Here is a 27,669-nt window from a genome sequence, read left to right as displayed (position 1 = left end):
TATGGTGATGATGGTTCCCTTAGCAAACACAGCTAATAATATGTGGCATCTCTATAGTCTTGGTTACAGATTGAGATGTTATTTTGGCATACTCTAACTCTAAATTAAGCAAACGGATGGCATTACCATTATGACCTCCAGCCAATTGCTCAATACATCTTGATTATTCAGAGCGTGACTTCCATGTCGTAGGAGGACTGTGGCTTTTAATCTAATAAACGGTCAAAAATAAATGCACTTGTTACATGCTTTTAAATGTCAGAAGATCAACAGTCACATTGTGCAAGTCTGGAGTATTAGATTACTTATATATCTAATAATAACCCTCAATTTCCTCACTAAACCTTTTGGCTTAGGGAAAACCATTTCCTGAATATTTTATCTTTTCTGAACCCATGTTGAAGTTCCTTATAGTTGTTCTCAGAATTTAATTTATAAGTTAGGGGGCGACGTTGTCCTAAATTTGAGGCTCTGAACTCACTCCTGAATCTGTTTTCAGTTAATCATTATGATAACAAACTGACTCCACAGGGGATATTGTGCTTTGCTAGCTTGAAATTAGCCATGGTAATGTGGGACGTTGTTTAATACTTTGAAACAAACCACTGCAGTGCAACTTTTGGTTGAGGGTGGGAATTCATAATTGTAATGGTCATTACATATGATTACCTCTTGTAGTAGAGTAATTAGCTGTCAATAAAGATAAATGATACAGTTCAAAGGAACTCAGGAGATCCTTTGGTAACAGACGACATCCTGGGAGGTGAAGTTGGTGGGCGGTGTATCAGTTCCACAATGTCCTAAAGTAACCTATGCCTAAATGGTTGCCTTCTGGGGAGGCATCTTGAATGATGTCACTAACTTAGATCAGGTCGTGCATTGGTGGCCAATCACATCCAGGCTGAAGGTTTTGTAGGTGGAGTCAGCATTCCTAGAAATGTCTGGGGGTCATAAAACTCTCATTATATATCATACTGCTGAAATGTGCCAATAAATTCTTGATAAATGAATGCTGTCTACCAAGACCAATATCCTAGAACTGCTGGTTGTCCTCATTCCTAATAATACTGTCCATTGCTTCATGTCTGAACAATGTTTTGCTGTTTGAACTGGCACCTGTTCTCTTCTGCAAATACGTTGACGTGTGGACCAAGCCATTTGGAACAAAACCTGAGCAGATCTGGAATTTCAATTGCTATACCACACACCCATGAGAATTTCTGTTCTCCCCCGCAGTCAACTATACAGTGAGATTTATGGAAGTTTCCCAAAAGAAAAAGAAAAATCCTTTTTTTAAAGTCTTGGAAGAACATGGATGTGGGGGACCCAACATGTCATTGTTTCCCATGTTTCCCTGAGCAAACCTCATTAAAATTCCTGTTATACTTCAGAAACTGAATTTAAATTGTGGTCCTCCTTCAAAACAGATCAACAAGTCTGTATATGCCTAGTTAGTGTAGTTTAGGCATGCCAGAAACATTCCTCTCGTAATAGGTTTCAAGCACCTAGTGAGCTAAGACGACATGGTAGCCAAACTTTTGAGTGCTTTCAAGATTTATCTGCTGATTTTTATTTTATCTAGAGGACATTTTACAGGTAAGAAATCTCTTCATGCTTTGTCTTGCAGCAGGTGGTGGGCTTATCTGAGGTCAATATAAGGACATTTGTCTAAATTACTGAAGTTGTCTTGGCCTAGTTTGCCTGAATCAAAATAAGATTCGGATATAAGAACACTTTTAGTCATAGTTAGAGGTCTTGTTAAGGTATGTGACACTATTGTTGTTCATACTTGGGGTTAGTTATTTGGACAAACCCCAAAGTATTACACTTTGGCAAGTAACTTGACCTGCACCGTTTGTGCTACGGCTTGTGGTGGTGAGGTATGCTATTACTTTTTTTTTTTTAAGCAAAACGATTTTCATTTGATAGACGATAAAATGGACAAAATAAAAGATTTGTATCCAAAGATTATTATCAAGACAGGTAGGTTATTTTAACTTGAGCCACTCAAAACACTAGCATTATGTGAGCATTAGCTGCTCAAACAGAATACGTTCTTGCGTTTAAAATGTGACAAAAGTGCACCACAGAACAGGGGTGTCTAATGCATTTTATGTAATGTGATCAGAAAATAAATAAATAAACGTAAATAGCAGAAATGGAGGACAACTGACAGTTGCAAAAAACAAACAAAAAGAAAACATGCTTGAACAAGCCTAAGCTGTTTTGCTGGTCTCCCAGGCTGCTCCAGGTGTTTAGCTGGGGGCGAGCATGGTCTCCCAGCTTGACAAGCTGAAAAGTTCCCCAAACCTCACTAAAACCAGTCAACAGGCCAGCAAATACACTTTAGGCTAAGCGACTTCTAAGCGAATAACGGTATATGACAAAATAATTACGTCCAAATTCGTCCTCTTAAAAGAATAGGCAAAAAGTATACTGATGACCTACTTTCTTCAGCGAGATTCTGAAATGTGCATACAATGGACACTTTACTGTCCCATGAGGCCACTGGAGAGGATTTATGAATGGCAGTGAAGCGACACAACTGACAAGCAGGTCACATGATAATGACAAAATGGCGAATGTAGGCATGTCATACTTTTTTTTAGCGGTCGTGAAGTAATACTTTCGGATGCAGCCAATGTGCCTGTGATGCCCCAGTTTCTTCTGATTGGCCCACTATTTTGATATCAAGGAGCGGACACACAACTTTTAACTTGACATTTAAGTATACAGTATTTATTATTTTAAAGCGTGTGTTGTATTATTTCAACCCCCCTTAATGTTGGATTTTTGTTTTATTGTTTCTTTTATAAGCCTATTAATTTTAGCTACTTAGTTACTTATTTGTAATGTAGACTATGTGAATACAGTATATGACTAAATATAGAATTATATGAATTTATGTATATTTATGTTTTTATTTTGTTGTTTTTATTGAGTTGTTGTTTCTTGAGTTTGTAAATGGAAAATGTTCAATTAAAAAATACTTTTAATTTGACATGGCGTCTCTCGTGCGCAAGAAAATGCTCGAAACGGTGAAAAAGCAGACGCCGTGTCACGCCCGTCTAATCGAGATAACGTTATTTACATTGAATAACAATTTAGAAAATAGCGCGGTTGGAACGCAAAAACTCGAATATTTTGTGATTTACTCAATATAAAACAGCTACGTTGGGGTTTAGTTGTCTGTGGATTTGTGGTGATAAATAAATTGGACTCGAATTTAACACTATATTTTGTTCCAAATATTTCAGAAGCTTTACAAGACATTAGAAAGTACATAAAACACTATGAAGGCCTGTCTTATGACCGAGAGCTCTTAAAACAACAACACCAGCGCATCAGACGCGAGACACATTTGAACAATCAAGAGCTTCATCTAGACTTCAACGCCTTTCAAAGGTAGAACGTTTCCGCTTTTGTTTCCACAAGTTTCCTATGATGTCCACACATTTTAATCATCCCACCATACTTTATTGTCCACTTACAAACGTTTATTAAGCACTGATTTCTTGAAGGGCATTCCACCTGCGTCTCAAGCCAGATGTAAATGACTTCACAGAAGATTTTAAGGTCCAGTCAGAAGATGAAACTCAGATGGTGGATCTCTCTCACATATATTCAGGAGTACTAGAAGGTAGGACTTGTTTTGCCAGCCACACAGTTTGTTATCTACAATTAATGTTAATACACTGTAAAAAGTGATCAGTTGACAATGTAAAAAAAGTGCGGAAACTCGTTGCCTTAAAATTATTAAGTAATAAACTTCATGCGTAATTGGAAAAATTAAGTTACGGTAACTTGACAATCCACATAACTTAACATTTCAATTACGCATGAAGTTTATTCATAATTTTAAGGTAACGGGTTTCCTCACTTAAGTCAACTGATCACTTTTTACAGTATAAGATCAAATGTTTTCTCTCTCATAGATGACAGAAGATCCTCATGTCAAGGTTCTGTTGTTGAGGGTCAGTTTGAAGGCTCGATCACAACAGCCAATGGGACGTTCTACGTGGAGCCCACTGACAGATACGACACCTCCAACTCTGACCACCATTCCATTATTTATCATGAGGATGATGTGGGTAAGTGATTATAAAACGTATTTCTTACGTTTAAGCTGTGATTTAGTCCCAACAAAACTTTCTCATGTCCTTTCTTGTGTGTTCACCGTTGTATTGATCAGTATTTTTTGTCTTTTTCCGATACACTAACAAGCCATAAAACAAGATTAAAGGAGCTGTATGTAAGAAATGTATTTCAATTAATCATAAAATGGCCCTGATATGTCACTAGACATTAAGAAATCATGTTCATTTCAAATACTTATATCACTGACAACAGTAGTCCGGCCAGGATATTGTCATTTAAAAAGTGAAGTTGCAGCCCTCAACTGATGTTGATGTTGTCATGTTGTGTTTTGGCCTGAAGCTCCACCCTCCACCTATCTACCAATCACGAAGTCAGTAGTGTTTCGGCATCCGGGTTGCCAGCTCAGCTCTAGTTACCACAGCTGCAGCTACAAACGTTCGTGCTGGATCCTGCAGCCTATCTGGCAACCTCGAGTCAGGGGGGAGGGGGAGGGGATACACCGCTCTACAGTAATTTGAAAGTGATTGCAGTACCAGTTTTGGCCACAATCTTACATACAGCTCCTTTAATATACTGGTTAAGTTAGAACTGGTCGATATAATAAAACTTTTTCAACTCGACCTCATGAGGTGGCGTTTTCGTATGAGTTTGTATGATGCGATTTGTGTGGAAACCTGCAGTTTTAGGGGGAAAAGAAAGCATGAAGGTCCACCACTAAACCTAATCATCAATGGGGCATAAGCAGATTTATATGAATTTGTATGAATTAGCCACCAATTTTTCAAAACTTAAAATAGTTACAATTTATTGCATCTTGATTTAAGTTTTTTTTTTTTACCCTTTTGGAGATTTTTTTTTTTTTTTTAAATAAACCTCACTACAGTTTGGTTATTATGCTATATATATATATATATATACATACACACACTATTGAACATTCAATGCTATTTTACTTTTTAATGATAGTAATAAAAAATATTTGGTGGTAAAAACATAGCTACTTTTGGAGATAAACTATCATATTCATCTAGAAAGTAAGTTTTAAAAGTGAGACTTGTACTTTCTCTTTGTCCAAACATGAATTCAATGAACTGCGTGGGGTACTTTACTGCAGTTCAATGCCCTGATAATATGCTAAGTTTTGCAGGCAGAGGAGCTGGACGTGTTGCACGTTTTATTGATTGTTCAAAAACTATAAATATTATAAATCTCAAAAGTGAGTATGTTTATACCTGAAACTACCATGATAAATGTAACAGAAAAGGCTGATAATAACCTTAATGCATTTATTGTTCAGCCAAGTCATTTTTAAATCCTAGTTGCCTTCCTTCTTTCTCTGCCAACTGACATGGAAATGATTGTTTTAAGTAGCAAGCCTAGAGAGCAGAACCAGTTTACAAGGATTAAAGAAAGTAATAGACTTACATTTACTCAATGTGTCAGTCTGAGACCACATTACATTTTTTATTTTTTTGGGGGGGGGAAACTTCTGTACAAAAGGTCAGATTTGCTTCAGATGAAACTCAAGAAGCTCGATATGAATTTATACAGGAAAGCAAAATAGGTGCATTTTCATAAGTGGTCCCAGACTTTTCTACCCTGGAGTGTTTTTGATGTCATTTCTGGGATTTCCATTTGTGTTTGTGTACTTCCTTCGTGGGGTTGGTAAAAAAAAAAGTAAGAAAAGAAAGAAAGAAAAAAAGGTGGGGGTCTTAGGAACATGTGTTCCTGCTTTTGTATAGCATGGAGGTAAACACTGGCAGAGAGACAAATGTAGGTATAGTCTGTGGATATTTGTGGTCATGTGATCTCGCGGTTGAAGTCACACCATTGCCATGTGGTTTCAAGGTTACAAGGTTTCAAAGTTTCCCATGGGTCCAGGGGCAGGTTATTCATATATCTAAAGCTTTGGATATGTTTTTAAAGGTGCACCATGTAACTATAGTATGCCTAACATCATAATATGTAAGAAATATGAACAGAATTAGCACAAGGTGAATCACTGTTGCAGTAAATAATGTGTGTAATTTTAACAAAAAAAATTAAAATGATGCTACAGTAAAAAAGCTGTTTATTAACTGTAATTTACCATGGTGAAATTCTTTATTTGTATTTAACTGGATTAAAAATGTAATAATTTTTACTATAAACTACTGTTTAAAAAACAGCAAAAGTATTAATTACATCAATGTCCCTTTAAGGCAAGTCATTTGACTCGGTGGGCATCTTTGAAATGCAGCTATTACATTCATTTTACAGCTTTTATATCTTTGAATGGGGAAACATCAAATTCCCCTAAGCTGTTCACCAAGCATACAATTCAATTTTATATTTGAAATCACCAATGAAATCTGACAACAACTGTCTCATAATTTTAGTTTCTGAATTCTCAAACCATGACAAAAAACGAACCAACACATTTTTCAAGCTGGACCAGCCAATGCACATGTGCAGTCATAAGCATGTCTCAGAAAACGTTTCTACATAGGAACCGGAGCTTCTAAAGGCAGTTGCAGTTACGCAATGACTTTACCAATTGATGATTGGCTCCTTTATTTAGAAAGTGGGACTTATTTAGCCATATTATGCCACTTTCTCCCATTCATAGTAATATGTGTCTAGTAAATGTCTTTGATGACATATAATTAATATGAACAAAACAAAACTAACAGTAAAATACAAGTAAAAGAATGTGCTAGAAAAATTTCTAATATACATGCACCAATTTTCCATTGCAAAAAGTGAAAATGTGATCTTTTTTGTTTTAAACAGCATTTTTTTTAATTATTTTTTTAAGGTGTACTAATTTGCACTGTAATTTGGAGCAATTTTAAGTGACGGATTTCCTGTTTGAGTTACTTGATGACTGAAGCTGATTGTACAGATCTGTTATTTATACCCCGATTCATCTCATTTTTGGACAATGCCCTGGTTTGTCTGCCATCTGGAAGTTAAAACTAACAGGAAAAGGAGCAGCTTTGATTAGGTTTCACTGCAGCTGGCTGAATAAAGGAAACAACCAATCAGAAGCAATGCATGAGAAACATAGATAGCCTATAAACACAGAATTAGGATGGTTTCCCACTTGTAAATGTGTTACACATCATTCATAGATTACCACTTCAAGAATGAATAAGGCATAAGATCAACAAATCGTATCTACGAATGATGTGTAACACATTTACAAGTGATGAATAGTTTACACTTTAGATTAGGGGATGCAGAAAGTGTTGTAAATGATTTATTCATGCGTTTACACATCATCTATAACAGGTGTTGAACACTGTACTGCAGTGTAAGTGCTGACTGGTGAGGGTATAGACAGCTGTCTTCTGTAGTGTGTAGTGTAGTGTAGTGTAGTGTAGTGTGTACTGCAGTGTAAGTGCTGACTGGTGAGGGTATAGACAGCTGTCTTCTGTAGTGTAGTGTACTGTAGTGTGTAGTGTAGTGTGTACTGCAGTGTAAGTGCTGACTGGTGAGGGTATAGACAGCTGTCTTCTGTAGTGTAGTGTACTGTAGTGTGTAGTGTAGTGTGTACTGCAGTGTAAGTGCTGACTGGTGAGGGTATAGACAGCTGTCTTCTGTAGTGTAGTGTACTGTAGTGTGTAGTGTAGTGTGTACTGCAGTGTAAGTGCTGACTGGTGAGGGTATAGACAGCTGTCTTCTGTAGTGTGTAGTGTAGTGTAGTGTAGTGTAGTGTAGTGCAGTGCAAGTGGTGACTGGTGAGGGTATAGACAGCTGTCTTCTGTAGTGTGTAGTGTAGTGTAGTGTAGTGTAGTGTAGTGTAGTGTAGTGTAGTGTAGTGTAGTGTAGTGCAGTGCAAGTGGTGACTGGTGAGGGTATAGACAGCTGTCTTCTGTAGTGTGTAGTGTAGTGTAGTGTAGTGTAGTGTGTAGTGCAGTGTAAGTGGTGACTGGTGAGGGTATAGACAGCTGTCTTCTGTAGCGTGTAGTGTAGTGTAGTGTGTAGTGCAGTGTAAGTGGTGACTGGTGAGGGTATAGACAGCTGTCTTCTGTAGTGTGTAGTGTAGTGTAGTGTAGTGTAGTGTGTAGTGCAGTGTAAGTGGTGACTGGTGAGGGTATAGACAGCTGTCTTCTGTAGCGTGTAGTGTAGTGTAGTGTAGTGTAGTGTAGTGTGTAGTGCAGTGTATTGTGTAGTGTAGTGTGTACTGCAGTGTAAGTGCTGACTGGTAAGGGTATAGACAGCTGTCTTCTGTAGTGTGTAGTGTAGTGTAGTGTAGTGTAGTGTAGTGTAGTGTAGTGTGTAGTGCAGTGTAAGTGGTGACTGGTGAGGGTATAGACAGCTGTCTTCTGTAGCGTGTAGTGTAGTGTAGTGTAGTGTAGTGTAGTGTGCAGTGCAGTGTATTGTGTAGTGTAGTGTGTACTGCAGTGTAAGTGCTGACTGGTAAGGGTATAGACAGCTGTCTTCTGTAGTGTGTAGTGTAGTGTAGTGTAGTGTAGTGTAGTGTAGTGTAGTGTGTAGTGCAGTGTAAGTGGTGACTGGTGAGGGTATAGACAGCTGTCTTCTGTAGTGTGTAGTGTAGTGTAGTGTAGTGTAGTGTAGTGTAGTGTAGTGTAGTGTAGTGTAGTGTGTAGTGCAGTGTAAGTGGTGACTGGTGAGGGTATAGACAGCTGTCTTCTGTAGTGTGTAGTGTAGTGTTGTGTAGTGTGTTGTGTAGTGTGTACTGCAGTGTAAGTGCTGACTGGTGAGGGTATATGTGTGTAAGTGCTGACTGGTGATGTGAGCAAAATATATATTTAAAAAAAAAAATGTATTAAACATTTATGTATTAATCATTTACTAATCACTTGTAAATGACTTGTAACGGAATTTACAAAACATACATAAAATGTTAGTATATCACTTGCTAATCATTTATGAATGTTTTGTAAATGATTAGTTCATCATTAACTAACCACTTATAAATGACTTACAACTGGACGTTTTTATATAGTGTTATCAAAAATGAAATAAAAAATGAATTCTAAACTCCAGATTAGATTCTGCAAGTGTTCTTGGATAAACATTCATTTTAATTTCCGCTCCCCTCTGGTATGGATTGTTTCTCAATAAATTCAGGCATATTTTCCTCAAACAACTCCTGAAACCTTTCTGCCCTGATCTCCACATGCACCACTTGAAAGAGAGGCACAGGGTGAAGCCAAAGTCTGGAAGTAATTCCATCAATGGGTCAATGTCCGACATTTGCCCTTCCTTCTCGCATGCTCCATTTCTCTCTACTCAAATTTACAGATCCAGGAACGACTCTACTAGCCTTATTGCTTATAGAAACTATGATCACGTTCCAAAGCGTGATCTGAGACCACCTCATTTACATGAAAGAATTCTTATTGGTTGATTCTTGCACACCAGCATGGTGTGATCCAATCATGTTGCTTCACTAGTTAAACTCAAGGAACATCCTGACATTTACTCCCAGGTAAACTCCCAGTCATTTTACAGTGTAGGTAAAACTTAACCAGGCTGTTGTGGATGTCAACCACCTGACTTTTTTTTTTCTAAACTTATTTCAAATTAATGTTTAATCTGATTTGTGTTATTCTAGGGACCGTCCTGAATGTGAATGCATAATGTAAAACCTTGTTTTTGAAAGTCAGTTACCTTGAGTTTTAAGGTCATACCACTATTGTTATGTCTGGTTGGGGTCGCGATGCACTGCTATCACAAACAATCAGTAAAGCATTAGACCAAACATTGCCTTGCTATTCTTTGTAGTTGATTGAAGTTTCTATGTGAATGTTTTTAAGTTATTCTTTAAGAAGAAGAATATAACAGCATTATCAAGGTGTTTCTTTTCTTGAAAGACTTACTTGCTTTTGTAGGAGACTTTGAAGGTGAAATGTTTTTAATTCTGTTCATTATAAGCATGCGCTGCAGGTATGTCGTCTGCAAGTGGATTCTGATTGGCTGTCAAAAAATACTGTGAAAGTGAGTCCAATGATATCGTTCCTCTGTGTCCTGACTCCTGATCATCATAGTTGGTATCTGGACTCCACTATTCTCACAGAATTAAAGCTATTATTAAAACGTTATAGTTATCATCCTTCTTGTGAAAGGGACTTAATGTACTAAATAACCCATAGTGTACACCCATTTGCTTTTATGTTTCTAAGCATTCAGACTTTCTCTGTCTAGCAGATGATAAAATGGGTGAAAAAAGCAATTGACTAGGCTATATTTTGAGTTGGCCCAATAAGAAACCTATAAATCACCCTCAGCAATGTGTTAAACCACCAAAACCCCTTAGCAACACCCTGGCAACCACCCACAACACTTTTGCTTGGTCCAGCCAGCCCCACTCATGTTTTCTCCAGGAAATGTACAAATCTTGTTCTTCCTTTTAAATTCAGGCTGTGATAAAACATATAAATAACATAAAAGGTTGGACTTTTTATCAAAACTTTTTTCTTCATTAGTCGTAAGTTGGTATCACGTCTACCAAAGTTTAGTACAGTTAGTAATTATGTCACAATGAGAGTTTTCGACAGGGGTCAGAAAAGATACAATCGCTCAAGTCTCTCTTGAGCAAGCACCTCGGTTTTGCAATGCATTCTTAATTTCAAGGCTGTACAAGCGGGTCCAAGATTTTTGCAATCTTTGTCAGATTGTCTGTGCATCATCTAGTCCTGCATTTCGCTGGACCGCAATAAGGAGTATATTGGGCTTCATTAATTCATTTTTAAAATGTATGATATTTATATATATAAAAAGGTTGTTTTGTTTAGTTTTTTTATCTGAGAAGAACCTAATTTAAAGAAAATTAGGATGGTGCCAGAAACCACTAAAAGGTCACTTAGAACGTTACTAAAACTAATCTGAACGCCTTCCTTTTTCTTATCAAATCTTGTTATTTTAGTATTATTTATATACTATTATACTACTTAATATCTTGAATCAGCTTTTATTATTATATTTTCAGTTTTCTATTTAATTTAAATTTAACTTTCAGTAATTTTTTATGTGCTTTTGTCATTTAAAAACAAAAATTCTATGTAGCTTTACTTTATTTAATTTCAGCTTTATTTTTAGTAATTTTAGTTAGTATGTCAACTTATTTTAGTTAGCTGCCAAATAAACATTTTTAATTTTCATTTAGGCATTTTTAAGTTTGATTTTTTCATCTATACAGTGCTATGCATAAGTTTAGACACCCATACTAAAGTTGACTAAAAAGAGGAATAAAAAATAATCTTTTGGAAACTGAACTTAATGCCTTAATTTAAAAAAATAGGAAAAATCCAACCTTTAAGGACACCAATTTTCTTTGTGAATGAATAATGTATCGTAAATAAATAAATGTTCTTCCTTAAAATACAGGTGCATAAGTTAGTACACCCCTATGTTAAATTCCCATAGAGGCAGGCAGATTTTTATTTTTAAAGGCCAGTTACTTCATGGATCCAGGATACTATGCATCCTGATAAAGTTCCCTTGGCCTTTGGAAATAAAATAGCCCCACATCATCACATAGCCTTCACCATAACTAGAGATTGGCATGGTTTTATTTCAGTTAGCCTAATAGCTAGTTTGATTTGCATTTTTATCCCTTGTTGACTCCCATATCGTAACCCTTTAATATGATTTATTAATTTTTTTTTCACAGACACCACTCCCTTGAGAGGCGATCATGTTGGCTTCTGTGGTGCAGAGCGGCTCCAGCATCATGTCCAAAACCACCAAGAGGTCAGACATGACCTCACCTCGTTCAGCCCTGTAGAGTGTGTCTTTACATTCCCAAATCATTTCTTTTAGAGGTCCACTAAGTCTGGAAATAATTCAGAAATGAATTGTTGTTCAGAGCTTTCTGAAATTGGCTGTCATTACATCAACGGTTCGTAATGTCATTCAATGATTGTTTCGCCCTACCACCATGTCCTGTTTTTAAGAGGCGACCCGAGCTACTGCTTGGGATAGAGTACTATCTGTCCGATCTATCTATTGTTTAAAGGTCCTGATTGGGTTAAAGCCATGTGTTAATTTACCCAAAATGGGTGCAAGGACAACCTGCCGTGTTTTTAAATCAGATAACATGCTTCTGTTATATTTTAAGCTCATATTTACTACAACACATCATTTCCAGCTGTTCGGTGGCAGGATTGAAAAACCAGATGTGAACCTTCTCCTTACATTGTTCCTTCACGTCTTCTCAAAGTTCTCCATCTTGTGACCCACAACAGGTACCGGTCTCCAGGTCAAAGCGGAAGGTCGACCAGTCCAAATCCAGCTGTCTTCTGCACCTCCATGCAGACTACCGCTTTTACAAACGCTTTGGAAGTGTTGCAGCTGTTGTGGCTCAGGTGAGTTCCCATAGTGCAGAATCAAAAGATTCATTCAACTTTGATTTAAAGTCTATAGGGTTATAAGCACAATATTTTTCCTGTTGACTCTAAAGTTTTGCCCCCCTTCGGGACCCAATCTCCCCGAAGTGGGATTCACAGCATGTTCCTTTCCTCAATCCCATTGGAGACTTCTCCGAAATTGTGGGGTTGTGTGTCACCAATGGACCAAAGCCAAGTTCTTTACTATGGCTGCTGTGAAAAACAAAGGTCTTGAAGCTGCATTGGTGGAACTTAATGTTATGTAACGTTTGTATGCTGAAGATAAAAGACAGGATTTCCACAAGTTAAAGTAACCATTTGTTATCTTTTATCTGACGAGTTTTCCAGATTGCTGTGTTCTAGGGCCTGGGACGCCCGCTTTATGCCTGAGGTCACTGAGCTTTTACTTTGGGGGTAGTTCCCATTGTCTGCATTTTATTTTTAAAGGTTACGCAATGTTTTTGTTTCACTGTCCGCAGCTGGTGATTTTTATTGCTTTACCAAATGTACAATATTCCTGAAAAGCAATGTTTCTGCCAAAAGAATAACTGAAAAACACCCTTTAAATGATAATGCCTCTTTGTTATGTTTTATTTTTCACAGCTGGTTTGTGAGCTGGGCAAAACTGTTGCTTGTCTTTTGGGTTTTGCCCCATATGTTTGTGCCCAGCAAGAACGATTAGTACTTAGAAAAAAAAAAAAAAGTACACTACCATTCAAAAGTTTGGGATTGGTAAGATTTAAAAAAAAATTTTTGGAAGAAGTTTCTTATGCTCACCAAGGCTGCATTTATTTGATCAAAATAGAGTAAAAAAACCCTGTAAAAATAATATACCAATTTAAATAGCTATTTATTTTTAAATATATTTTAACATTTAGTGTCTTTATGTGATGGGAAAGCAAAATTTTCAGCATCATCACATTATTTTGATAAATTGAATGCGTTGTTGCTGAATAAAAGTATTATACCCTTTAAATAAATAAATGACCCCGAAACTTTTGAATGGTAGTGCATATAATAAAATCCCACAATTTAAACAATATTAATAAAGAAATGTATTCATATAAATACATTAAATTGTTTTATAATTAAGATTTTATATAAATATATGGAAATGTGTGTGTGTGTGTGTATATATATATATATATATATATATATATATATACAGTGCTATGCATAAGTGAATACACCCATGCTAAAGTTCACTAAAAAGAGGAATAAAAAATCATATTTTGGAAATTGAACTTAATGCCTTAATTTAAAAAATTAGGAAAAATCCAACCTTTAAGGACACCAATTTTCTTTGTGAATGAATAATGTATCATAAATAAATAAATGTTCTTCCTTAAAATACATGGTGCATAAGTGTGTACACCCCTATGTTAAATTCCCATAGAGGCAGGCAGATTTTAATTTTTAAGTATTTAAAAAAATTTTTTTTAGGATACTATGCATCCTGATAAAGTTCCCTTGGCCTTTGGAATTAAAATAGCCCCACATCATCACATAGCCTTCACCATACCTAGAGATTGGCATGGTTTTATTTCAGTTAGCCTAATAGCTAGTTTGATTTGCATTGAGAGATGATCTTATGGAAAGTACCCCATGCCAATCTCTAGGTATGGTGAAGGCTATGTGATGATGTGGGGCTATTTTAATTCCAAAGGCCAAGGGAACTTTATCAGGATGCATAGTATCCTAAATTTTTTTTTTTTAAATACTTAAAAATAAAAATCTGCCTGCCTCTATGGGAATTTAACATAGGGGTGTACACACTTATGCACCATGTATTTTAAGGAATAACATTTATTTATTCACGATACATTATTCATTCACAAAGAAAATTGGTGTCCTTAAAGGTTGGATTTTTCCTAATTTTTTAAATTAAGGCATTAAGTTCAATTTCCAAAATATGATTTTTTATTCCTCTTTTTAGTCAACTTTAGCATGGGTGTATTCACTTATGCATAGCACTGTATAGAATGTGTATATACAGTATGTTATGAGTTGTGATTCATAAAAAAAAAAAAAATCTTCTTCTACAGATTCAGAAGTGTTTGTGTAAATGGGTGTAGGTACTTAGGCTGTGTGTCACAGTTTTCTTCCACATTACAGTATTCACCCAGTGCTGTGTGCTAATATGTTGGTCTTGGCCAAGTTGGCATTGTAAGGAACAGCGGCCAGATTGTCACTCATATTCCTCACCAGGCTCTTTACCCCAGAGTGGTTTCATTCCCTCAGAGGTGAAATGTGCCTCATTCCACTGACAGTGATTGGGGCAAGAGACTGTCTGGAGAATTCACTGTCGCAACCGAAACTCTTAAGAACAGTGTCTCAATTGATCAAACAATTTGATAAGACAACTGTGGCAAAATTAAGCTTTCTGTCGTTCTTTTTACTGGTCTGTCGCTATTTCTGTCTAATAAGGTGTCAGGAGTTGATGATGAAATCAGTTAATCATAAGCTTAATGCAGCAATATGTTTTCCAGGTCGCCTCCTACATGAAAGCAGTAAACGACATTTATGACAAAGCCGTCTTTGAAGGCATAGAGCTGGTCAACTTCAAAGTGAAATTCCTCACTGTAAGGTCCTTTTTTGCCCTTTTTCACATATCATTTCAGCCATAAAGTGTTTTTTTCACTGTCCTCATGACTTAATTCTTCATCTATGTCATAGATTTAAAGTAGGGACAAATGACAAATTTTACAAACTTTTTGTACTGCTAGTTAACCTGTCATACTTGTTTCATTGTCTGACAGAAAATATGTAAATTACACTGATTTATTGGACATTTGGATACATATAATAGAAAAATACAGTATGAGCACGGATTAGGAGAGAAAAAATATGTAAAATGCTGACATTAGGCAGAATGCAAATATGATGCATTGATGTCACAAATATAATAATTGACGAAGTCTTTAGTCAGGGTGGCACCATATTTAATTTTTGACAGGAATCAAAACAAGGCTGTGAGGGACAGAATACAGTGTGTTGTTTAACAGCTGACAAAATGTCGTTCTAAAAGACAAAAACGTTTAGTACACAAAAACGTCTCGGTTACGTATGGTAACCCTCGTTCCCTGAGTAGGGAACGGAGACGTCTCGTCGGAGGAGTTCCCGAACGAAAGGGAACTCCATGAAACAGTTTGTGAGTTGTGAAAAGTACGTAATCTAGGACCTTTATAGAGTACGTGCCAATATAAAGACTCTAAGTCTATCCTTCACAGCCTCATTTTCATCCGCGTTAAATTCAATATGGCGTCCGACCTGAGAAAAGTCTATGGCGTCACCTATGCGACATTTAGCAACTTTTCAAGCAGGCTTTAGCTACTTTCCATTGAAAATAGTTTGCAACAGTGGTCTGGATTGACACAAAACTGGTTGATAATTTCAGGTTATCACAGAGGAAGATCCCAGCAGTCCTTTGGGCAAGACTCACATTGGACCTGAGAAGCTGTTGAGTGTGTTTTCAGAGATGGACTGGAGCGACTACTGTCTTTCTTATCTCTTGACTGACAGAGACTTCAGCGGGGTTCTTGGCCTGGCCTGGGAAGGACAACCAGGTAATATTTCAGCCCATCCGCTCTAGACGGGATTGGTAACACAAGCCGCCTCATTGACGCCCACAACAAAGGTCACGTGGAAGAATATTATTATACTCAATGGTGGCCATCTGGGCTTGTATTGCATATAGGCCTTTGGTATGTGACCTCTATCCACAGTTGTCCTTGACGCGACATGATGTTGAAGTGAAGTTATCTGATAACATCACTCAAACCCTAGACACCCTATTGAAAAATTGCAGACAGTGCGGATGTTGGGGGTCTGGGTGTGGAGTGGTGGTCTTTGGGAAGTACTTCTAGGAAATGTTTAGGACTGTACTCGCATGTAACATTCAGAGAAACAAGCTTCCTGTGAGTTTTTGCGTAATTGCGTGTGCAGTTTTGAGAGTTTTAAGAGAAACAGGTAGACAGATTTACTTCAAAATTCCCTGGTCAAGTATTTGTTTTCAATGACTCTCGTAACTGTACGAGCAGACACAACTGAATGAGTAGACCAGCATACAGTTGTCTACGTAATTGTACAAACAGACTTTACAGTATATCATTTGAATCCCTTTTAACCAAAGCAATAACTGTTGTTCCATTGTTTGTAGCACAGATAAACTGACCTTGTAATTAACATTCTGCTACACAATGAATGCTGCATTTCTCATTAGCAACTTCCTCTACATGTCAGGACATTACCTCATTTGTCGCTCCCTTTAATCTAGACATTATCAAGATCCTGAATGTCAAAAATGGGATATCTCCTATCTTCAATGTTCAGTTAATTCATAAAAGAACAGCATTCATTTCTATAGTTCATACTGGTCTAGCTGTTGAACTAGCACAACCATGTAGTCAAACAGAATGGTCCAGTTTGACCATGGAACTCTTGCTGGTTAAGCTGGTTAGTTAAGAAGCCTGCTGGAGACACCAGGGGCCAGTTGCACCAGTTAAGTTACATCTTAGCATAGCTGTGTGACAACAGTTACAACTTACATAATACGAAATATTTATGCATTGCACCATTTAATTTTTCCACTGGACTTGTATCCATCCCTGTTTAAACAAAATGATTACAGAAGCTGCATGATATATATTAATAATCATTTTTTCCTGTTCGTTTTTTTATTTATTGCCTCATAATTTAGATGATTCTGTTAAAGGCCTATATAATTTATTTATTTATTGTGTCTTAATTTTACATAATTTCATTATATATTTATTTGTTTATTTTTTACCCTTTTTTGGTTTTATTTAATTTTCTGCTTTTATAGTATTTTTTCTCTCTTTATTTTACATTCATAATATTTATTTATTTTTTGGTTTTTATAGTATTTATATATTGCCTCTTCATTTTGCCCAGTTGTTTGGTATGTATTGCCCCTTAATTTAAGTTGAATTTGTATTATTTATTTATTTTCCCATTGTTTATTAGTATTTATTTTAGGTATGGTTCCTGAAAATTATTAACTTATATAAATATACTAATTTTATATCATGATTATTTCTATATCATATTTACGTAAGTGGAAATCATTTTTTTACCCTTGTCAAAAAAGGTTTAAATTTTGATTTACAAAATTTTTGTACAAAACTTTGATTTACCAATTTGTGTCCATGTTATGTCCCAGTTCAAGTAAGATCTAACAAACGTGTCTGGTGTAACCCAACCGAGCAAACTTATCCCACCAGTCCAGTGTTGGTCTTTTCAGGAAGGTATTCACTCATATACCAACACATCCCTTACATTTTGACTCTCAATGGCTCTCAGATCTTTCAGAGTGGATGCTTTCACAGAGGTAGTGCTTTGTAAATATACACTGTCCTCAACTTGGTTTCAGAATCTGAATGCCACTGGGATCTCATATGGCTAGAAAACTGAGCAGTCATTGTTTTGATTATTATTGTTGCTGTTAGAGTTGCAGGCCACCAGCTGAGATCCTAGAATCTTGCCATGGGATTGACCACAGCGCCCACTGTGATTGGCTAAGAAAGGGGGCGTGAATCCACGGCAATGGTGACATGTGACCAGAGAGCTATGCACGCTAGACCTCTGCCCCCACCACAAAAACTTGGATAACCACATTCCTTTTTCCACATTTGTCTCCATGGCAAAGCCCTCACGTGAGGAGATTTCATTAGACACGCATATTAGCATTTAAACACCATGCAAATTCAGTATCAAGTTGCGTTCAATTCCATACGGGATGGGCCTCATGTGTAAACCTTGTTAATTCAGGCTTTTTATTTGACAAACTTCACAGCGATGATGACTTTGATGTGACTTCCAGTGCTTTAGCACCCAAACATGTCAAAAAAAAACTCGATAGATGCTAATGCTAATATCTAGTAAATTTAACCAAGACATCTGCAAGTCCTACAACAGTCTTTTGGTCTTGTTTTGACTAGGCATGTTATCACTAATTTACTCCATGGTGGAGTAGGCTACAGGGGTTGCTTTCTGTCAATCATACAATGTTTTTGATAGATAGGGGGTTCTTCTAGTATCTTAATAGCCTGGTAATACCAAACTCTGCTACTTCACTTTGCTTCGTAGACAGAGTCTGGAAGGGCATAATTGAAAAGCGTTTTCTATCTCGCGGGGGGGCGCTTGTCTGAAGTTTAAAATTATTGGTTACCCGTAAGCCAATCACATAACGTTTGGTTATGGCGTGTGTTATGCGCATGCTCAGCCGCATCTAACTTCCACTGTAAACACATGTATGATGCGAAAACAAAACCATCGAGCGAAATACCGGAGTGAACATGGCTGTGAACGACTTTTGCAGATTATGTGTAGTAAATCTACGCATCCACGGTACAATCAGCGTCTACGTCACGGCTCTCAGCCCGCCCTCTGTTCGTTGATTCGCCGGCTGTTTTGAGGCGGAGGAAAACGGGGAAAACGGTCGCTATCTCAGACTGAGTACAGAAGCGAACTGAAATTGAGCGGAAGTACGAAGTCTGACGTAGTCAGGCTAGTATCTTAATGCATTATGACTTGGACCATATCTTAAATGTAACCTCCCATATTGTTTGTCGTATAGAGTGCTGCAGGGATGTATTTTTGTAGGCCAAAACCCAGAAACGAGTTAGCATTTTTGTCCTGAAGTCAATGGATTTTTAAAAAATGGGTTTTTGGCTAAATTCCTGAAATAAGGTGTGTGGTAAACACAGACATAAGATATTTCACGTTTTATTCTACAACATAAAATACATCAGTAATACCTCCTTGTGATTGTTTTTCAAGCCTTTACTTGTCTTGTATAAGGCAGTTGCTAACAAGTGGCTAATTGGGGACATTAAACATCTGAACAGGTAAACTCATCTACTCTCTAGTTTGCTTGTGTTTATAATCACACTCTTGCAAACTATTCTATTCATAGTCTGTGTTTAGATTTTTACTTCTGGCGATTGTATTTAGGCTTAAAATTTTATAAAAGTTGTGTTAATTTGCGAAGATGAACAAAATGTTTAATGGTGTGGTTACATTAGTGAAACTTCAGCAAAATTTCATAGTAGTCAATATTGTCAATAGTGCTGCGATGCACGAATGCTTACTATGAGGTCAGTTCCAAAACCAAACTGCTTTAAATAGGTAAACGCAGCGAATAAGGCTTTTAGATTTCCAAAATGTTCACTTCATGTGAAAAATGATGACTGGTAATGATGACTGCATTTCACCTGCAGGATTTTACCGCACAAAGGTAAATGTGACCGTACCTTAAGAATCATAAAGTTTTGTTGGCCATGGGAGCTTATTTTCTGCAATTATCCAAAAGCCAATGGGAAATCCTATTGAGTTGTTGTCGATGGAACCATGGTGATGCTAACTTTCGGTTTGGCCTACAAAAAAACATCATCACTGCAGCGCTCTATTGGCCTGGTACAATAAACCCTAAAATATTAATATTCCCATAGTCCTCAGCCTCAGGTATCAAGTTAATTACTTCTGCATTTCTTTGTGGTTGGTTTGGACTTTTCACTGATTGTTTCACAGAGTATAACATATAAAGTTTAATAATCCAGACATACAATAATAATAATAATTTATAATAAAACTATTATATAATAATACATCCTGTTCTTAGTCAGTTGATTTAGCTGTCATTTGGAATTTTTAGACATTACATTGTAAAGTTTATTTTTTTTTACATTTTAGAACTCCTGCGTTTCTGTTAATTAGAAACAGTGATAAGTGACTCAGCAATTTAAAAAATGAAGACCTATTCCTCATGTGAGAAGTGTGGCGTACATGAGATACAGATGATGACCATAAAACCTCTATAAACCCACAGTTCACATAAGTTTTATGTTTAGCCAGTTTATCCAGCCACAATGAATGGTTCTTGTAAATTCCCCCCGACACGCAAAAAAAAAAATCCAGCTCCCTGGTTGGGAAACACAAATCTAACAACATCTGAGGAAGACATTAGCTTGACCTTTGATTTTGCTAGACTAAAAGAGTTCACAGTCTGGTTTAAAACAATCCAGGACTTGGGACTTTGATGGACCAGCTGATCTTGACCAGCTACAAGTCTAACCTCTCTTACCACCCACCAGCAGACTTTAGTCAGCGATGATGTAATTGGTTAGGGCTGTGCGAAAAAGACCAGCTGCTTGTGATCAGCAGTAAAGTTGTCTGTTGGCATTATATAGGCTTGAAACACAGGGGAACTCATATGAGAAAAGTAAGCAACTCTGCAAGCGGGTTCTTCTCATTCTCTACAGTATGTAAATCATGACAGAAGATATTTTGGCTGACCTAAACCCCACTGACACATCGATTTCCAAGAAACACGTAAATGTAGAGTTTGCAGCACTAAACACAAGCTAAACTCTATAGAATAGTGGCCCTCCTGGAGCAGGTCTGGACTTTGCTTTAACACATGTGCCTGAAGTTAGCATTTTTATGTTTGTGGACTGATGTTTTTAGTTTGAATCTCATTTCAGATTGTCCTTTCTCTGATTCTCAGATGACTGGGGAGGAATCTGCTCTGAGATGATCGTGAAGGATGGTCGCAATTCCAGCCGTAACACGGGTCTAATTACCCTTCAGAACTACGGCTACTACCTTTCTCCCAAACTCGTGCATCTGACCTTTGCCCATGAGTTGGGCCATAGTCTTGGAGCCCCTGTGAGTCTTATGTCTGCCTTTGCTGTCCCCACCAGCTGGTTGATATCACTGTCAGTTTAATTAATAGTTATAATCAATGTAGGGTTTACAACTGGGTTTGCAAATCAAATATGCAATCTTCATTGGCTTAATTTGTTTTGTTTTGAAAATGCATGCTGCTATTCTGTTGCCAAATACTAGCTTATTTTTGTTAAGATTGCAGGCTTTAGCATAGCATGTCACACTATAGAACATGATCGGCATGTTGCATATCTAAATGCCTTTCAGTGATCTTTTATCACCTGTTGCAGCCATGTTCTTCACACTTCCTAGGACTCTTTGGCAGATTAGCTCTGCGCTTCTCCGGCTGTCCATGTTCCCTTTACATGTTAAGTCACATTTCACAGCAGAGGGCTGACAAGCATGGCTCATTGTTTCCAGACTGAATTTGGGATGCAGAGCAGATCAGAGGATCCACATCACCTGTGATATATGGGGAGTACTGGGAAAGGGGCCAATGGCCTTTGGCCCAGTTGTCTCGTATCTTTCCTGGAGCCACAGAGCTTGTGTGAATGAAAAACTCAATTTGTATACCTGGAAGTAGTTTTATAACTACTTCATAGCCATGGAAATGTAGATATTTAACTGACAAAAGAAAGAAGAAAAGGTTTTCACTGTCCAACTTTAGTGTATTTTGTAAATATAAACACATTTTGATTTTGATGGCTGCAACACATTCTAAAAAAGTTGGGAAAGAGGCATGTTTACCACTGTGTCACATCACCTTTCCTTTTAATTACACTTTCTAAATGTTTGGGAATTGAGGATTGTCCAATTTCGCCTGATACAAGATAGCTGCTCAACAGTCTGTGGTCATCGTTGTCTGATTCTCCTTTTCATGATGGGCCATATATTTTCAATAAGAGACAGATCTGGACTGTAGGCAAGCAGTCAGGGACATCCATTCTACAGTGTAGAGTGTCTACGAAACCACTCTTTTGTAGCATGTGCAGAATGAGGCCTGGCATTGTCTTGCTTTCCAGGGAAGATGTCATCTTGATGGCAGACCATATGTCTCTGTACAATCCCAATATATGCCTCCACATCAGTGGTACCTTCACACATATGCAAGTCACCTATACCGTTTGCATTGATGCACCCCCATACCATGACAGATGTTTGCTTTTGCACCTGTCACCTTTTCATCTTTGGGACTGAGTACTCGAAGTCGGTTTTTCCCCAAAACAAGCTGAAACGTGGATTCATCTGTCCATAGCACACATTTCCACTGTCTTTTAGACCATCTGAGATGAGCTCAGGCCCAAGGAACATAAAAGAGGTTCAAGTTGCATTTCTTGATGCAGCGGCAGACTGTGCTAAGTAACAACGGTTTTCCAAAGTATTCCAGAGCACGTGGCTATATTTAACACAGTAACATGACGGTTTCTCATGCAATGCCATTTTGAGGGCTCAAAGGTCACACACATTCAACAGAGGTCTCCTGCCTTGCCCTGCACCGACTGAGATTTCTCTGGAATCCCTGAATCTTTTCACAATATTATGTATAGTAGGTAGTGAAAGACCTAAATACTTTGCAATCTTTTATTGAGAAATGTGATTTTTTAATTGTTTGACAATTCTCTCATGAAATTTGGCACTAAGTGGTGAACCATGACCTATCTTTGCTTGCGAAGACAAGTCTTTGGTGGATGCTCTTTATATACCCAAACACGATACCCTCACCTATTACCAATTCACCTGCTAATTGTGGACTGTTTCAAAACAGTTTAACTTGAATATTCTATCGTCTTTTCATTTTTATTTAGCCTCTGTCCCAACTTTTTTTGGATTGTTTTGAAGCCATCAAAATCTAAATTTGTTTATATTTACATAATACAATTCATTTGGCCAGTGAAAACATTGGAAATTTTTACTACATTTACTAGTGATTTTTCATGGCCGATTCTGATTATTTTAGAAGCAAATTGGGTGATTCTAAAACCGGTTGATGATTTATTTATTTTTTGGTTTAAAATTTTTTATCATTAGCAAATTTATTTTTTGTTTATTTGCTCTATAAAAGGCTTACCTGGCCTTAAACAAAAATATCTGTAGCCATTTGAAATTTGAGGCAATTAAAAAAACAGCAGACGGACTGAATGAAAATGCAAATTCACTCTCTGACAGTAGGTGGCGCTTACAGAACTGCGATTATAAACACCACTTTATACGAAGGTAAGAGGGGAAAAAATGCCATTGCAGTTTTTCTAAAGACAGTTCCCTTCAGAGATTAATTCATATAACCCCCCCATCCCCAATTCAATATTTATATTTTTATTCCTGTATTTCAAACATAGCGAACAGTGAGCTTGCTGTGCCTGGTATAGTATTGGCTCTGCTGGTGAATCTTTGTTCTCTTCTCTGCGTCCATCTTCAGCGTGTCCCATCTCTGACCTGTGTTAATGTCCTGTACACATACTTCTTATATTTCCACACAAATTACATTTTGGAAAATGATTGCAATGCAGTTTGTGTGTAAGTACAGAATAGAGATCGGCCAAAATAAAACTAAAAGCCATTTATGGCCGGTCAACCGGAGCATCTCTAACGTTTACATTTTACTTTATGATTTGTCTGTGGCAGCACGATGAGGGTTCTGTCTGTGGAGGCCTGGAGATCACTGGTAACAAAGGAAGGTTCTTGATGTTCCCTCAAGCCACCAACAAGATTGAGGAGAACAGTGACAGGTTCTCCCCTTGCAGCCTGCGGCACATGAGTCACATTCTGAATTTCAAGAAGGACAGATGCTTTGTAGGTATGACCCCTGTCTAAATTCTTGGATGGGATAGATATGCTAATGAATGTTAGCTTGTCTCAATCCTAAATCATTCCTACAATAGGGCTGATCTCCATGGCGTGAGATAAACTGACTGAGATGTACCTGTTTTGCCTTGTCAGTTAGTGAGCAGCCCATTTGTGGAAACCGCATCGTAGAAAAGGGTGAGGAGTGCGACGTGGGCCACAATGAAAGCGATCCATGCTGCTACAGCTCGAAGGAACCTTCAGGCGTTGAATGTCGACTGAAGCCCGAAAAACAATGCAGGTTTGCATCAGTCCATTTTGTGTCAGGAGGATGACCTTTGGACTTTTTTGACAAATTAAACTTCTTTACTCTAAGGTCCAAATAGTGCTGTCAACCCCATCCTTGGTGGTGTAAAGACACATCAACTATTAGATAGCACTAAACCACTATTAAGACCGCAACAGAGGGGGCTTTCCAAAAGAATACATCAATGGTGATAGTAAGTGCTGGGGGTGATAATAAAATCCCTTTTAAATAAAATGACAAATGGGAGTGTCCAGTCATGCTCCTGGAGTTGCCACCTTTTTTGGAAATTATAGCTCCAATCTCAATTTGACAGCTGAACCAGCTAATCAAGGTCTTCACGATTATTTAAAACTTCCAAACAGGTGAGTTGGAGCAAGTTGGAGTGAACTCTGCAGAAAGGTGGGCCTCCAGGAACTAAGTTGGACACCCCTGCCATCATGCGTTTAGAGGACTACCTTCTTGACAGGTTTATCTCCAACACTAGTTAAACATACCTGAACCACCTAATAAAGGTCTTCAGAAATACTCAAAACGTCTTGGCTGGTGTTTGATAGAGGGTTGGAGCTACTCAGGAAGGTGTCCATCCCGGAGCTTGGTTGGACACCCCTTCCGAAGGGTCTTGTGAACTACATGGGAACATACAAATAAAGGCTACATCAACAGCACCATTTGGGATAGGCTCTAAAAATGCCTGAACTTATCATAGTTTTCCAGGTCCACAAAACTTAAATTCTTGAAGTTGATCTTTAGTAAATGTTTAAGTTACAGTTCTGTCTATCTCAGTCCTAGCCAGGGTCTGTGCTGCAGCTCCCATTGTGTCTTCAAGGAAGCTGGGCTGATGTGTGAACGACACTCTGAGTGCCGCAACCAAAGTGTATGCTCCGGTTCCACTGCTGCATGTCCAGAACCTGCCGCCAAGCCCAACATGACAATATGCAGTGATGGCACACGTGTCTGTTTCAACGGGGTACGTCCAACAATATCTTTTTAGCTGTGTTCACACTGTACTAATTCCATTTGGATTCAATCCATGTCTGTTTCAATTCAGTGTAGTCCATATACAGTGTATCTGCATATTTACATTGATATCTGGTTAGACCATTCAGACTGAAATATATCCAGATTTGAATCCAGTTTCAAACCACATATACATGTAGTTTGGATCCTGTTTGTTAACATCAGTTTTCATGCATTTTTTAACTATTCAGAATACAAAAAAACAATGTATTTGAGATATTCCACAAACGTCAGAGCATAGCCTTGAGGATGTATGCAATATGTAATACAAAATACCCCTTTTCTTGGTCCAAAGTCATAAAAACATCATATTGTCATAAATAATATCTGTTTGCATGAAGAAGATTGGGTAGGGATTAGGGAATGAAAAGACAAAAGAAATCCAAAAGATTGCGTGGTTGCGAGCTAAACACATGGAATTATTTAGGCTTAATGAGCATAGTGATACAAATTGGATTTTTTTTTTTGTGTGTGTATTACCCTATTATACAATGTGAGGTTCTCTATAACCAATGTCTTGTGGCTTGATGTCGCAGGAATGTGGCCTGTCTATCTGCGCATTGTACAACATGGTGCAATGTGACTGTCCGGGAGAGAACAAGATGGAGAAGTGCCACATGTGCTGCCAGCAGAGAGGTAACCACAATGTTCCGCCACATCAGAATGTGTTTACTGCTCCAAATAAATTAGATGCATAAACAGCTGTTTGTGCTGCTATTACTACTTTATAAAATGTAAATTAAACACATATGTTCTTGTATCCGATTTTTAGTTTACTTCCTTGGCATTATTCTTTTTTCCCTCTGTAGATAAACCTAATACCTGCGCAAGCACCACTTCTTCGGTTCTGATGCACTATTTTAGCGGGAAACGTGTCGCGTTGGATCCTGGATCACCCTGCTCTGGAAACAGAGGCTACTGTGACAGGTTTAAAGTCTGCCGAATCCTAGATGCGGACGGCCCAATTGCAAGGCTCAAAAATTCTTTCCTCAAATTGGATGAGTTTGATGACCTGGCCGGTTGGATGAAGGTTTGTTGTTCGCATTTGAAACAGTCTAATGTAACATGCTAGCATCTTCCATTGGCTGTTTTTGTTGTTGTATTTCCTTCATTTACCTTAACTCAGTTTTCTTTATATAATTTGAAACTTCTCTTTTCTCTTTCGTAGGCACATTGGTGGGCAATTCTTCTGGCTATTCTCGCTATTTCAGGAGTAATGGCTGGGACTATCTGTGTTTTTGGACAGCCCCTTGAGATTGATGAGGACAGGTAAACATCTCTCCATCTGGGGCCTTCCAACTGGCAAGAAACCCCTGCAAGCAAGAAAACATTGCTTTTGAGGCAACTTATGAATGTTCAAAACATCTGACTGATCATTGAAGGCTGTCCAGATGCACAGCTGAGAGTCATGCACAGCATCTGTCCAAACATGATTTGAGTTTACTTCACCCATGTGTCACACACCATTCGTCTTTAGAAAGTTATTTTAACTCCAGTGCTGATTTGAGGATTGAGCTTTCCAACTATAAATCATTGCTCTCAATAACTTTGAACACAATGTCGCCTACATTTGTTTCAGAGAAATCAAAGAACATGACTTTCTAATTTTGAGAAACATAGACAACAGATGGCTGTAGCTTCATGCATACACAACACGTTTTTGGTAATGCTACAAACTAAATCAGTAGATGTCAACCTGCAAATGGCTTTCTTTTGGTTGTCTCTGCATATTTGGTTCCTCCGGAATCACAGGTTCAAAACAATATCAGCAAGGTCAAAATTTAGTGTTTTACAAACTCTTGGCTATGATGAGTGATATCGCGACACCAGTTTGTTTGAGTTGCTGGATTTGCTCTCACGATTTTATCTCTTCGTGTCGTCCTTGGGGTGGTTACCATGATAAGCACAGAGAACTGAGTGACATTTAAGCTTGTATGGGGTAAAAAAGTTCAAAAACTATTTAATAGGACTTTAAAAAAAAAAACAATTAGCATATTTAATAGAATTAAATTTGTAAATTAATTTATATGAGTATAATGTGCTCTAAGAAATGCAAAAAAGCAAAATTAATGTATAAAACATTTCAAGTTTAGATCTCAAGACATTTGAAAAGACATACATTTAGCTTAAAGACATATTTTTATATATATTTTGACACATTTACAGTACAGTTCATTTCATTGATGTACATCACATTATTTTTCATAAAAAAGTATAAAATGTTGTTGCAGTTTGTATGATGTTGTAGACAGATTAAATGTCAGTTGCAGTAGGCCTTTTTTGAAATATTTTTTCCTGCTTATGAATGTCGATTATCTATATAAAGTGCAAAAGAGGAATAATTTAACTTCTACCAATAATAAAATACATTCAACACACAGTAGATGCTTCATTTGTTTTCATTTCATTATGATTTTTTTTTTTTTTTTTTTTAGATTA

The 27,669-nt window shown here is 37.4% G+C and overlaps 1 protein-coding gene across 1 annotated transcript; it reads left to right on the top strand.

Annotated features, from left to right (window-relative positions):
• Positions 1–1,492: 1,492 nt before the first annotated feature.
• Positions 1,493–27,609, top strand: LOC311295495 (disintegrin and metalloproteinase domain-containing protein 10). The gene is made up of 15 exons (XM_084416909.1): positions 1,493–1,596; positions 3,258–3,405; positions 3,522–3,640; positions 3,936–4,091; positions 11,723–11,802; positions 12,297–12,416; positions 14,927–15,019; positions 15,835–16,003; positions 20,965–21,125; positions 23,748–23,919; positions 24,063–24,207; positions 24,997–25,180; positions 25,767–25,866; positions 26,040–26,260; positions 26,399–27,609. Exons 1-15 carry the CDS (start codon positions 1,524–1,526, stop codon positions 26,501–26,503), a joined length of 2,046 nt encoding a protein of 681 aa, XP_084273035.1. The 5' UTR covers positions 1,493–1,523; the 3' UTR covers positions 26,504–27,609.
• Positions 27,610–27,669: the final 60 nt, after the last annotated feature.

The sequence above is a fragment of the Rutilus rutilus genome (assembly GCF_951802725.1).
Source record: "Rutilus rutilus genome assembly, chromosome: 8".
Lineage (NCBI taxonomy): Eukaryota > Metazoa > Chordata > Actinopteri > Cypriniformes > Leuciscidae > Rutilus > Rutilus rutilus.
Note: the sequence above shows the minus strand (reverse complement) of the source record. Positions and strands in the feature narration are given on the sequence as shown.

Excerpts from the sequence above, each read along its gene's own strand:
- LOC311295495 (XM_084416909.1), top strand. The coding sequence starts at position 1,524 with ATGGTAGCCAAACTTTTGAGTGCTTTCAAGATTTATCTGCTGATTTTT. Across the intron at positions 4,092-11,722 it reads TTATCATGAGGATGATGTGG|ACACCACTCCCTTGAGAGGC; the intron begins GTAAGTGATTAT and ends TTTTTTTCACAG. Across the intron at positions 11,803-12,296 it reads ATGTCCAAAACCACCAAGAG|GTACCGGTCTCCAGGTCAAA; the intron begins GTCAGACATGAC and ends GACCCACAACAG.